At 32.1% G+C, this 13,721-nt stretch overlaps 2 protein-coding genes across 4 annotated transcripts; both read left to right on the top strand.

The window, feature by feature from the left end:
• Positions 1 to 3,636: 3,636 nt before the first annotated feature.
• LOC106771938 (VAN3-binding protein) lies at positions 3,637 to 8,235 on the top strand. Of its 3 annotated transcripts, none has more exons than XM_014658004.2 (7): positions 3,637 to 4,044; positions 4,644 to 4,751; positions 5,692 to 6,145; positions 6,590 to 6,829; positions 7,048 to 7,097; positions 7,275 to 7,332; positions 7,514 to 8,235. In XM_014658004.2, the coding sequence occupies exons 1-7, from the start codon at positions 3,715 to 3,717 to the stop codon at positions 7,735 to 7,737; spliced, it is 1,464 nt and encodes a 487-aa protein (XP_014513490.1). In that variant the 5' UTR covers positions 3,637 to 3,714; the 3' UTR covers positions 7,738 to 8,235. The 3 variants fall into 3 exon arrangements, with proteins under 3 accessions (XP_014513490.1, XP_014513489.1, XP_014513488.1); XM_014658003.2 differs by having other exon boundaries at positions 4,641 to 4,751; XM_014658002.2 differs by having other exon boundaries at positions 4,632 to 4,751.
• A 3,248-nt stretch (positions 8,236 to 11,483) lies between these two features.
• On the top strand, positions 11,484 to 12,548 carry LOC106771937. Its single transcript, XM_014658001.2, has one exon. It carries the CDS (start codon positions 11,900 to 11,902, stop codon positions 12,416 to 12,418), a length of 519 nt encoding a protein of 172 aa, XP_014513487.1. The 5' UTR covers positions 11,484 to 11,899; the 3' UTR covers positions 12,419 to 12,548.
• The last annotated feature ends 1,173 nt before the right edge of the window (positions 12,549 to 13,721 follow it).

Here is a 13,721-nt window from a genome sequence, read left to right as displayed (position 1 = left end):
TCCTTGTATATGAATAGTTTCTCTACATATTTCCATCTTATGATATATATAGTTACAAAGATGAAGAACAGATTCTTTGATTTTTACTATTTTTATAATTTTCAATAACTTTATTTATGAGTGAGATGATCCCTTTTCTTAACCCATTTTTCTAGTTTTTATATCCTTTATTTTTGCATATTCTTTTTCTATAGTAGTTGAATTTTAGTCCAAATATTATACTAAGTAGGGGTATTTTAACCTTTTGTCATATATGTATATATACTACTACAAAAAAAATTAATAATTAACAACTAATTTAGAGGCAAAAAATAATATTTATTCAATAGGACACTATTTTGTAAATAAAAAATTATTGATATCTAAAATAAATTCTACAATTAATAAAAAATTATAATTAATTTTTGAATTAGAGTTTAAATTAATCTGTGAATTAGATATTATTTTTATTAATAATTATATATTTTGTTAATAAAAAATATCATTTTAAATATCAATAATTTTTAATTTATAAAATAGTGTCCAACTTAATCAAATAATTGTTAATTATGTTTTTAATCTTTAAATTAGTTGTTATTTAATAATTTTTTTGGTGATAAGAAGAAGTTGAGTATAAACATATAAAAAAAGGTACAAACATATTTATTAACTTTTTTAATCACCATTTAATTTTGTTAATCTGCATGCAATCTTTTTTATTGATACTTTATTTACTCAGTTTCTAAAAGCGTAATATTACGCCCTTTTAGAGTTTACTGCAATTATACAAAAAAAAAAAAATAGAATATTCTATTTGAGGTAATTTGGATTAAATTGCTTGGTTATAGATAAAATATAGAGGAATATGATAAATATGACAAAAATCAATTCAATGTAAGTGTATAAATCGTAAACATACATAACAATTGCGAATTAAAATTGTGTTAGTTCAAAAGATTGATTTTTTGGCATAATACTTTCTCTATATCACATTCAAATAATTCATGTATATATTTAACTTATTTAGTTTTGGTAGTTTTTCTAAATAACAATTTAAAGAAATGCAATTGAATAAATAATTTCTTTTTATTGCTAGTTTTTCTTAAATTAAAGTTCTCTTTGTACGTTCCTTTCCTTTTACTTTTAGTTTTTATTCAACTTTTTTACACTTTGTATTTAAATTGATCATTTGATGGATAATCTAAGATACAAGTCTTGGTAAGTAAATAAACAATTAAATACGCGTCAATTTTTATTAGTAATGAGAAGTTTATTTTAAAACTTTTAAATAATTTTTATCCTATTTTTCTATAATTTGTAATAATTTATTTTCTTTAGTTTTCACCCTTTCTAAAAACTAAATTAAATAGTTTTGATTCCTTTCTTAATTTCAAGTTTTACTTCTCTTTCTCACCTCCAAATTAACTTACCTCAAATCTCACTCCTTCACTTTCTACAGAATCAATAAAATTAAAAAAAAAAAATACATGAGAAAGAGTTTTTCTAATAAAACTAAACCCACTTAAAAAATTAAACGATTAATAAAATATTCTCATGTTATCAAATAAAATTTAGAACCATCGTTTTCCACCTTTCTTCCTTCTCTATTATTTCTTCGATCGACTATTCTTCTATATATATGATATTATGATGTGCTGGCAATAGGTTGTTAAATTGTATGAATCTCTCATACATATAGGTGTTTAACCTAAAACAGCTTGCAGATATGATGATGAAATTGTTTCCAGCAAATTTGATAGTAACAATGACTTGTTAGTGCTGTTTCTTACTGTGTATGGTTTGGTCACAATCTAATTTTCTGCATTATGGCTACCTGTCTCATGTCTATTCATCATGTCTTTTTCCATGCAAGAACCATTCCTGTACTCTATTTTTAGCTAAGAAATGACAAAAAATTACTCACCACTTTTATTTCATTTTCCTATAATTTTAATCCAATACTGTAAATTGTATGCAATAAAATTAAAATATTTAAAACTTTTTGAAAACAACATCTTTAAGCATCACTTCACTTAATGTTTGACATGACTATTCAAATCTATCTCTATATAGTTCTATTTGAAGGTGAAAACATGCATTTAATAATGTGTATATTATATTATCTATTGAGTTATCAATGCAAACAAGTTCATGAATTGGGGTGTACTCACACGTACGTATGTTTTGACGATAATGCAAAAAATATATATTGAAGCAGCATAGATGAATCATTATCAACACTGTTCCACCATTTTCCTTTTCCATTCGTGTGGAAGGTGGACAATGTAACCAGAAATAGATTCAACATTATATATCCATATATCAAATATGCTATAATAAAAATATATTAAAAAATTTAAATAATGTTTGAAAGATCCAAATTTATTATAAAAATGAATTAATGAAGAATGAAAAAGAAAGATTAATAGGTTTAAACCCAGAGAAAGGAAGGAATCTCATTAATGGACAAGCTGGCTGGATGAACAGTTAGAGTGATGGATGTTTCTAATCAGAATGCATGCTCAAAACCTAAAACTATTTCATGAGACACTTCTGCTTCATGCAACTGTAACATCCATGTCCCCTTTTTCTTTGCTAGGAACTCGTGACCATCCAAGAATGGAGCAGTATCGAGAAGGATTCATTAATGTTGTAGTAAATGCTAAAACATCAATGTGTCCTACGTACCTTTATACAGTCTCATGTTCCTCGTGCAGTGAATTCATGTCTTCGTAAACTCCAAACTCAGATCTCAGATCACCGATCAAGACACTGTCAGAGAATTAAACTCATGTATTTTGCTCCTCAAACATGTCAAATTTTTAATGTATTATCATTTATAATTCAATGAAAGCATAAAATAAAGTAATTTTTCAGTGTCCATTACAAAAGGATTTTGGCAATTATGAAAATCACTGTGATTGTTTTGTTTGTGTGTGAGTGGCATCTGCACAATCCTTACATTGCATTGCCTCTGTCAACGAATAATATGGTACCATTTTTTCTGTACATTAAAGGACCCACATGCAAAAGACAAATATCTCATCCATCTTATTTATCATTTTCTTTTTTATTTGGTTACAAAAAATTCAATATTAATTTCAGGTATTCTAAATTTATCAATTAAATTTCATAAAATAAAATAAATGTAGTCTTGATATAAAAAAGGTATCAACATGGGATTTGAGAAACTCAAATAGAAACACTTTCTCACTTTAACCAGAAAAGGGGTTCAAACCAAAGACCCTTTAATCTTATCCTGAATTCTTTGATTTTATTAACTTAGGTATAAAGTAGAACTCATCTATGGTGTTTTTTTTTTCCTTTTCAGAACTTGAAAAAAGATCCATTTTTTTTTACTACAATTGTGAGTGAAACACCAAAGGTTAATTTTTTTTTTTTTAATTTGATTATATAAATAGATTAATAAATCAATTAAAAACTTCTAATTAATCTTCCTATTTAATATGTTTTTCACCTCACTTTTTTCCTTTGTCAAAAATTCCCCTTCTTTATATCTTTTATGAAGTGTGGTAGGGTATAATTTGCATGATGGCATCGAGAAACGAGACCCGTTGATCAAGTCCTGACAAAGATCAACGGTTGTCACATGTCTCCGTGCTCTTTTAATAGAACATCTTATTTCCACTCCTCTCTTCTTCTTTAAAACCTCTCTGATTCTCTCAACAAAACAAAACCTCTTCATCTTCGTTTCTTCAAAACCCGAACCCGATAATGGAAAAGGAGCGACCCGCATGGAGACCCGACCCGTTTCACAGCACGGCGCCCCGTGACCCCATGGAGTTCCTCTCGCGGTCGTGGAGCGCCTCCGCGATGGAAGTCTCCAAGGCCCTCTCTTCGTCTCAACAGCTTCCACCTTGTTCCAACAAAACCAACAACAACAACAACCACCTTAACCTCTGTTCCAACAATTCTAATGCCTCTGTGATACTCGAAGACATAGCGGGAGAAGTTGAAGAATCCGCCACTGTTTCTGGTAACCCGTTCTCCTTTGCTTCCTCTGAGACCTCGCAGATGATCATGGATCGTATCATGTCTCACTCCGTATGCTCACTCACTCTTCCATTCTTGCTTCATCTTCTCTTTCTTCTCTCTGCAACTACTTTTATGTTGAAAGGAGAATAACAAAATTAAATTATCTCAATTTTTTTTCCTAGAGATTTCAATGTGTTAGTTGCTAAGTAGGGGCATATTAGTGGTTGAATTCAGTGAAGGAAATCGTTTTTTTCTGTACCAGTGTTGGTACTGTAAAAATTTCAAGATCACTGTAATTAGTTTAATATTTTTCCTTTGGTATCTGTTGATATACAAAATTTTCTTAGTTTTTACATTTAAACTTAATCTATTTTAGACATTTTAACTTTTCCAGTTCATGGATATATAATTTTTGGAACTTTTTAGCTTTTATTGTCAAAATTTGTGAAAGCTAAAATAAATAGGATGTATAAAAATTAAATTTGTTTGTTTATAGATATATGAATGATTAAGCCTAGATTAAATAACTTATAAACTTAAATTGAGGAAATGTCATTTGAACATATATCCTTAATTTGAATATGTTTGTATCAGTAGTCTTCCATTTTTGTGTGTTAATGGTGACAAAAGACTGAAGCAGAATGGGTGGTTTTGAGTTTGGTCAGCAGGAGGTATCGCCAAGGACCTCAGGAAGGCTCTCTCACAGCAGTGGCCCTCTTAATGGCTCCCTGACAGACAGCCCCCCGGTTTCCCCTTCTGAGATTGACGATTTCAAGGTAACTATGTCTCTCCCTCCCTTTCTCTCTCTGAACCGACAAACATGTTTTTTTTTTTTTAATAGAGTTACACTTTTTTGTTTGGTGCAAAGCACGAACACTGATATCACTGCACACTTGGACCAAACCAACCAACCAAACCCACCATGTAGTTTCAGCTTTCTCTCTTACCAACAAAACAGAACAAACATGGAGAGAGTCCTCTGCTTTTCTCTCTTCACTGCAAACAAAACAAACAAACTAGTTAGTACTTGTTTTGTTTTTGTTTATTTTTCCACTGCCCGCTAAAAATAATTCAATAAATTACAAACTAGTTAACGGAAAATAGTGTTTTTAGCCCGGCAAAAAATGGACAATTTTTGCTTCGGAATCCTCGTTTTTCTTAGTGTTTCAATTATTTCGTTAGGTTTACAATTCCAAAAGCTGTGTTTTTTTTTTTTGTTTCCTTTGCAATTTCAGTTACAAGGTTACTCAGTGGTCCCCCTTTGTGAAATTGGTGAAAGGCACCAACAATAACCATTCTTCTGATTCCTGATCATGCCTGAAAAAAAAAATTCCCATTGGGTTGCATTAATAGCTGATGGACCACCCTATGAGGAAAAATTGGAAAAAAGGATTGAACATAAGTTAAGCATAGGCACAGACCAAAATATAAATGAAGATAAGTACAGTTTTGGACTCTGCCACGCCAAGGTTTTTTACCTTGTTCTTTTGTTCAGAACAGCAGAGACTAATGTTAGCAATTTTTATTAACTTGGTACTAAAATATTTACAAATATTGATAAGGTATTAGTGATTTGGAAATAGACACAGAATATTTTCACTGACACGACAAGATCCATTGTGAAGCACACAAAGTTGATGTTGCAAAACAATTTGTTGGTTGCTTGTCTATGTTGTTGCTAAGAATGGCCCACCACATTGAATTTTTTCTCTGCAGTATAACCGTTCGAACAACAACCACAACGCCACCAGCATCATCACCGGCCTCAATGGTCAATACTGGGGTGCCGGCGGCGCTGCCGCCGCCGCCGCCGCAGGCGGTGGTAAGACAGTGGGGAGGTGGCTGAAGGACAGGAAGGAGAAGAAGAAGGAGGAGACCAGGGCGCATAATGCTCAGCTCCACGCTGCTGTTTCGGTTGCTGGCGTCGCTGCCGCCGTTGCTGCCATCGTCGCCGGTACTGCCGCCGCCTCTTCCGGTTCCGGAAAGGACGAGCAGATGGCAAAGACTCACATGGCGGTGGCATCGGCGGCCACTCTGGTGGCAGCCCAGTGTGTGGAGGCGGCCGAGGCCATGGGTGCGGAGCGCGACCACCTGGCCTCGGTGGTCAGCTCCGCCGTGAACGTGAGGTCCGCCGGCGACATCACGACGTTGACGGCAGCTGCGGCCACAGGTATCCGCATGACAATAGAAACAAATGACATTCACTTTAACTGCTTTAACGTGAAAATTTTAACGTTGTAGTTGGATAATTATTTTGAATTTATTTAACTGTAATGCACTTGATTTTAAAGGGTCGGAGATTATTGATTTTGTGGAAATTATTTTTCACTTTTACTTCACACTTGGTCAAATTTAGAAGAACCAAATAAAAAAACTTAAAGTGAATGAATTTTCTCTCAATTATTGTTTTTATTCCTTGTTTTCTACTAGCATTTTTGGAAATATATCCTGACACAGGACAACTTTATATTATCTTATTCTGATATTCATGCAATATTTTCAGTAAACATTAGTTGTTTTCAAAATGGATCTGTTTCTGTCCCTACATAGGAATTGTTTTGTGGGGTTGTGATGCTTTTGTCTTGAGCATGGTGTTTGTGGCCTGATTTTGCAGCTTTACGCGGTGCTGCCACGTTGAAAGCGAGGGTCCTTAAGGAGGTTTGGAACATAGCAGCCGTGATTCCTGTGGAGAAGAATTTGGGTGGCGGGGGCGGCGGCGGAAACGGTAGCGGTAGCAATGGCAGCTCTAATAGTAGCTTCAGTGGTGAAATTGTGCCAGAAGAAAACTTCTTGGGTATCTGTAGCAGAGAATTGCTGGCCAGAGGTTGTGAACTTCTCAAACGCACACGCACCGGTATATTTTCTGAAATTTACATTTCTGTTGTGTTATTTTGCTTTGTTTGATTCAGAACGTTTGTTACAATTTGGCATGTTTTGTGTTTTGTATCTGCGGAGTAAAAAGACACTAGTAAAGCAGATTCTGTGGTGTTATTTTTAAATGGCTTGTGTTTCTTCCTTGTATGATGATTAGGAAATGATTTGATTTGAGAATATGGGTTATTGCTCTTGCAGGTGAACTGCATTGGAAAATTGTATCAGTTTACATAAACAGGATGAACCAGGTGCGACTTTTTGTTTACTTTGTTCCAAATGATGTATTAGATAAACAATTATTTGGTGATGAATTAAGAGTATGAAAAAAAGTTGTAAAGTGATGTGAAGGGATGAGATGAATTTTTAGTTTTCCGAGAAATCTGCAAGTGGTGATAACCCTTTGGAGGCTCTTTTTGTGCTCTCAGGTTATGGTGAAGATGAAGAGCAGGCACGTTGCTGGGACCATCACAAAAAAGAAGAAGAGTGAGTCTTTGATTTTGGTTTACTTTTTTGTCCGACTCTTGAAATAATTTAACTGAAATGGAGGTGGGTCTTGGTCTGGTTTGGGGATTTGTGAAAGTTGTGGTCTTTAAAGTAGGAAAAGAATCAAAAGGGTTGTTCTTTAAGTTTAATTCCAAACCCCTTTTTTGAAAATATTGCACAGATGTGGTGCTTGGAGTTATCAAAGATATGCCTGCTTGGCCCGGTCGCCACTTGCTTGAAGGTGGAGAGAACCGTCGCTACTTTGGTTTGAAAACAGTGATGCGTGGAGTTGTTGAATTTGAGTGCAGAAATCAGAGAGAGTATGATGTGTGGACTCAGGGTGTGTCAAGGCTTCTATCTATTGCTGCTGAGAGGAACAACAGAAACAGAATATGTAACGTTTGATTGTGAAGAAATTTTGGGATTTGGGAAAAGGGTAAAGGTTAAAGGGAAAAGTGAAAAGGGATGATCCTTGCTTGTATGATTGATGATGATAATGATCTAATGAACATGGTAGTATATCTTTTGATACTTGATGGGGGTGGGGGGGTTTGATCCAAATGTAAAAAATTGAAATGAAGTTCCAATTATGTGATATGAGGGTTTTCTTTCTTTCTTTTGGATATTTTTATGTATTTTTTGAATGGGAAAAGTGAGAGAAAATCATGTGAACCTTGGTGTTGTTCTTTTGATGATTTGGAAAGAAGTTAAAGCGAGTTAGTATCTTAGACCAAAGGTAGTCAAAAGAAAAGAACAAAAGAAAGAGTGAAGTGTAGCATTGAAGATAAAGACAAAGGTTGATGATCTATGTCTTTTGTTTATACATGTTGATCTGAGCTTTCCCTCATTGGATCCCGAGAAATAGTTTAAGGTTTGTGAGATAGTCATCATTGTTTTGGATTATATTCCTCTTCACTTTGTGTTTTCTATGTTTAAAGTAAAGTGCTTAAAAGACATACAATATGCCTTGCCAAATATACCTGAGAATGACTTAACATGTAAATAATTGGTAACTTTACTTCAACATGTGGTAAGTTCAAATTTAAAGCCTCTTTTATTTTCCCCTTCTCTAAATGGTTTTCATAAAGTTTTAGTGACTTATGTGTGAATCTAGCTAGGGAATAAAAATACTCTTTTGCTTCATTGTTAATCATGACTTCAAGTTAGTGAAATTATATTCAACAATAAATTTAAATGTTATGATACAACTTTTGTAGTCAATTTTTTAAACTAGTCACATTAAAATATATTTCATGAACAATAGTAATTCAAATTAATGATTTTTCAAATATGTTGAAGTTAAAAATATAATGTGTAGTACATTGTACTTTTTAATTTAGTTAGAATTATTTGTAACATTCTATTTTAATAGTGTAAAATTACTAAAATAAAATTTTATAGAAAAGATAACTAATAATAAAAAACTTAATGATTTTTTAAGAATGAGATTTACATTTGATTAACAAAAACCTAATCCTACGTTGGAAATACATCTCTCTGAGCTTACACCGTTTAAGTGATCATTGTAAAAGAGAAAACACGAACAAAAAAACTAAAGCAACAAGGGTAAGGAAATATCAAAAGAATCAAATCATGCAATTGTAAAAATCATATAACACAATTTATTTCAAAACCAAATCAAACCTATACATATAAATTCTAAACTTGAACAATATATGTATTAATGTCAGACTAACAAGTTGTACAACTGCCCTTTCCCCCTCTCAAGTTATCACACAACAATCTGTGAACAACTTATGGAAAAAGAACATCGGACCATAAACTTTATTACTCTTGTTTTTTCATGAATTTCTAACTTAACTAAAACACCATTCTAAAGCTCATAATTCAATCCTACTCATTCCTTAAAACAATTTAGTAAACCCAACCTCTAAACAAATCTTAAATAGCCTAAAAACAAACTTTAAAAGTCAAGATTCTCCATCCATCCATTATCTCAAAATCTCGCATATTAAAACCCCTATTTAGCACCAAACTAATCTACAACTCTTACTAAGTCACTATTCCCTAAATCAACATCATCCCTTTTTTTGGTTAACTAAGGTTCTATACAAATTTTAAATGACCCTAATACAGATCTCACACGTCAATTATCACACCAAAGTCGCTCTTCTATAATTTCATCTATCAAAGCTCTAATTCAGACTAAAAACAACCCCACAACACTTCCCTCTTCATTACTATAAATTCTATAACAAATTATACCTCATATAGCTCCAAAACACTAGCATTAAAAATTCACACGAGTGCTAATCCAAAATCATACATAAAAATATTCATCAATAAACAACATTCACTCATCTATACACAAACATCACGCAAAAATCCTCAATTGATAACATATTCAACAAAACATAAATGTCACAACCTATCATATCATACATACATTCATACTTCTTAACACAATATTAAAGCAATATTAGCTTCTAATGACAGAAGACCAAACCGCTCTAGAAAGCTTAAAATAGCTCCAACTTACAAAAATTCTTATCTACTCCTACTAACCACAGAATCAAGGTACACTGTTAGGATCACTGATCAGTAGAGAGTCTTATAGAAGACTCAAACTTCACATGCAAAACAAAAATAACTAACATGTAAGGAAAACAAAACTGACCAAAGAAAAGAGTAAAAAACCAACTTGAAAAAGAAGGGATGAAAACCCTTAGAGAGAAGTCAGAAAACTCTAAAAAAGTAATTAATAAAAAAATTATGTGTTTTCAAATAATAAAACTCGTTACTCACATAACTATTTATAATAAAACTTTTTAATATTAAAATAATATTTTTAAACCACTACCACTTATAAATTACCATTTTCAAGGTCTTAACAAGTTTGACTTTGATCTTTTCAAAATAATATCTGTTTTTCATTCTTATAAAATTTTAATTTTTGATGATTTTAATTTTTTTATATAATGCATGAATTTAATATTTGTCCGGGTATTTTTTTTTTTGTTTACTTTCACGCTTTCAAAGTTTTAAATTATCATCCTTGTCTTTAATACTCATGTAGTAAGGTAGATTAATTAGTATTTACAATATTACATAACTACTATTTGTATTGGAAATATCATTTATTTTTTTTAACGCAAATAGTTAATTAGTGTTTTTATTACTGAATACAAATGTGCAACAATTTACGTGGTTTTACTTGTTAAAAATGATAGCTTTATAAATACTTATTTAAATTGAAAATAATTCATAATATTCTGTTTAATGAATAAGTAATATAGGAATCGTAAAACACACAGTTGTTATCGAAGCATAAACTTTATAATAATCATTCAAATCTAGTTAATTTTAAAACCATAATTATTGTTTAATAAATTATTAAAACATTTGCATTAATACTGTTCAATTTAATTTTAATACTTTGGGTATTAGTAGTAAAAAAAAATATTAGTTTTTTTTTCCACTGAACAGTATAATGGTTTTGTTTAGTTGTGTATAATGTTGCGAACCCCATGTTTGTTTGGTGTTTAAACAAGACAAGACCATTGATGGGCTGAGACAATTAATTTGTGGTTGGGCTGGGCTTTTCTCCAATTTACTGGTCCACCATTTGAAGTTTCAGACTTCCTTGAGTAGAGAGAAATAATTCAATTTCATTCTAATAAAGTAAGTAAATATGCATCCTAAAAGATAAGATTTCATATCAATCGTGATGATAAGAAATTATAAATCATTTGAAATCTTATTTTTTTTTAAGAAAGACTCTATTGAGTTTTTAATTTTGTAAAAAATAATTAATGTGGATGTTTTTTTTTTTTAAATTGTTAATGTCATTTAGAATTAATATTTGTTAAAAATTTTGTCTATTATACATTAAAATTTGAATTATCTTTTATTTGAAAGGTTTGTTAACTATCAAAACCAAAAAAATTAAGAAAAAATTATTTAAATTTTGATCCATAACTTGAATTTAATAATAATAATTATGATAATAAATTAAAAAATAAAAATAGTAACTATAATATTATATAAGTTGGTAAATATTTTATAACATTATAGATCTGTAATTATTTTATAATTTAAATATAATGTGTTGACCAAACATGTTTTTATATTTTGGGAACAAATATATAAACATCAAAATAATTTTCTTCATACACAGTTGTCATTTTGGTGAAAACTCCTATTTCTAGGTCAACACCTATTTCCATCAACTTCCACTATAAACCCTAGAAAACACCCTCAATTAACACCTTATTTATCTCCTCCTACATCTTAGCTTAATCATCATCTTCCAAAAATTAAATTTCCTATAATAAAACAATTTTTTTTCTATATATGTGACTTTCTTAATTCACCATTTCTGCACCTGGTTTACCATCGCCATGGCCACCCACAAGAAAAAAGATAAAACCTTTCTCTCATGAATCTTTTTCTCCCTTCTTTCTTCCACTTCTTAAAGAATCATCCACACCATACCAACCGTGAGGATTATCACTGGAAGCCGAAGAAAGAAGGATACGAGAAAAAGAAAAAGAAAAAAAAAAACTAAATAACTGAAAACAGTTGTCAGGTAGCGGCTACGACAGTTATGTCGAGAAAGGTTGTTCTTCGGTCGGCAGTGTCTCGCCCGCGGCAGCCGCTGCTGCAGCAGAGCCGGAGCTTCCCCCAGACGGGGACGAGGCTGGGGGAGGCGGTGGGCGGTACCGCCGCCGTGTGCTGCTGCTTCTCGTTCGGGTTGGCGAACATGATGTATCTAGCGATGTACAAGGTGCCGACGAGACTCTGCCAGAAGGCGCTGCGGCGGAAGCGACGGCATCTGCGGAGCAATAGCGAGGGGTTAGAGATGGTGACGCACTCGCGGCGGTGCTCGTGCGGATGCTGCGACGACATCATGGGCGCTGGGCGGGTGTACCCGCTGTGCAGCGAGGACGAGGAGGACGTTGCGGCGCTTCGGCGGCTGAGCGAAGCGGAGAAAGACGCGGACGTGGTGGAGCTGGAGAAAGAGATGTGGGAGAGGTTTTACGGGTCTGGGTTTTGGCGAAGCCCTTCTCAGAGAAATGAGGAAGCTGTTTATGTTCCAAATCTTAAGGTCGTTGCTGTTAAGTGATTCCTTGGGTCAACCTCGTAACATGAATGAACATTAATGGGATGTCATTTGTTTTTGGAAAATTTTCCCTTAATGTTCTTCTTTTTGGTTCCTTCATTTCAACATATTTATCAATTTCTCTCTTTCCTTCTTTATGCTTTCAATCTCATCATCATCATCAATCCAAATCTTCAGAAATTAGATTATCACCTTTTTTTCTTTCCAGGATGCTACTTTATCCCACCACCCTCCATTATCAAACTTTCTTAATTATAATAATGTAATAATAATTTTATAATAACATAACCGTTTTATTTTAAGAAAACAATGTTATAATAATGTAAATTTTTAAACTAAAATATTAGATGGGTAATTATAGAAAACGTAACTAGTTTCATCGTAACAACAATATTTATCATTTTTTTTAAAATGTTAAAAAATTAAAATATATGTAAAAACCTTAAAAATGGTATATTCAAATGAGAGTGAGTTAAAAATAGTCAAATTTGAATATTTTAATATTAAATAGTTTTAAAACAAATCGTCTTTTTATAAACGAGTTTTATTATCTTCTTTCTCTCTAAGGGTTCTTGCATCATGTTCATCTGTTTGAAGATCGGAGAATGTCTATATGATTCTCGCGGTGAGATCTTCAATTATACCAAATTAGTTTCTCAACAAGAGTAAGTTAGTTTTTTGCTGTTTTATCTAGTTTCCAATGTTTTATAACCTTTTAGTCTTCTTTTAGGTTTCTTACTGATTCATGGTTCTAATGGCGTATCCTGATCATGTTTGTATGGCTTGTAGGTGTAGATAGAATTCTTTGAACTGCAAAAGTGGTATGGAAACTTGTAGAAGATTTGGTCTTCTAAAAAGGAGTTAATGATTTTACTTTGATTGTTATTCTATATAATATGTATGATTCAAGATTAGTTGTAGATGTTGTTGGCTTGGTTTAAAATATGATTATATATTTCAGTATAATTGTGATTCTTTGATTGTAATTAGTTTTGATGTTTAGTACTGTGAAAGATGGTTATGATGATTCTGTTTTGGACTTGAGTTTGGCTGTGCATTCTTTTGATTTGATATTTGTGGTGTCAAATTGGTATAAAGTTGATAAGGAATGAACTAGACTAAGTCACATGTTATTTTTGCTCTAAAATAGAGATGTTAATCGGTGTAATTTTGAGTTAGGATTTAAAAAAGGGAAAAATGAGTTTTATATGGTAATTTGGAATCAATTAAGAATTGTTGGGGCTATTAGTTGATAATAATATGTAGAATAAGGTGTGAATAGTCAACAAGTTGATTTTATAGTGTT

Source organism: Vigna radiata, chromosome 8 (genome assembly GCF_000741045.1).
Source record: "Vigna radiata var. radiata cultivar VC1973A chromosome 8, Vradiata_ver6, whole genome shotgun sequence".
Classification (NCBI taxonomy): Eukaryota; Viridiplantae; Streptophyta; class Magnoliopsida; order Fabales; family Fabaceae; genus Vigna; species Vigna radiata.
The sequence above is the reverse complement of the archived record's forward strand: the minus strand, read 5'-3'. Positions and strand labels throughout refer to the sequence as shown.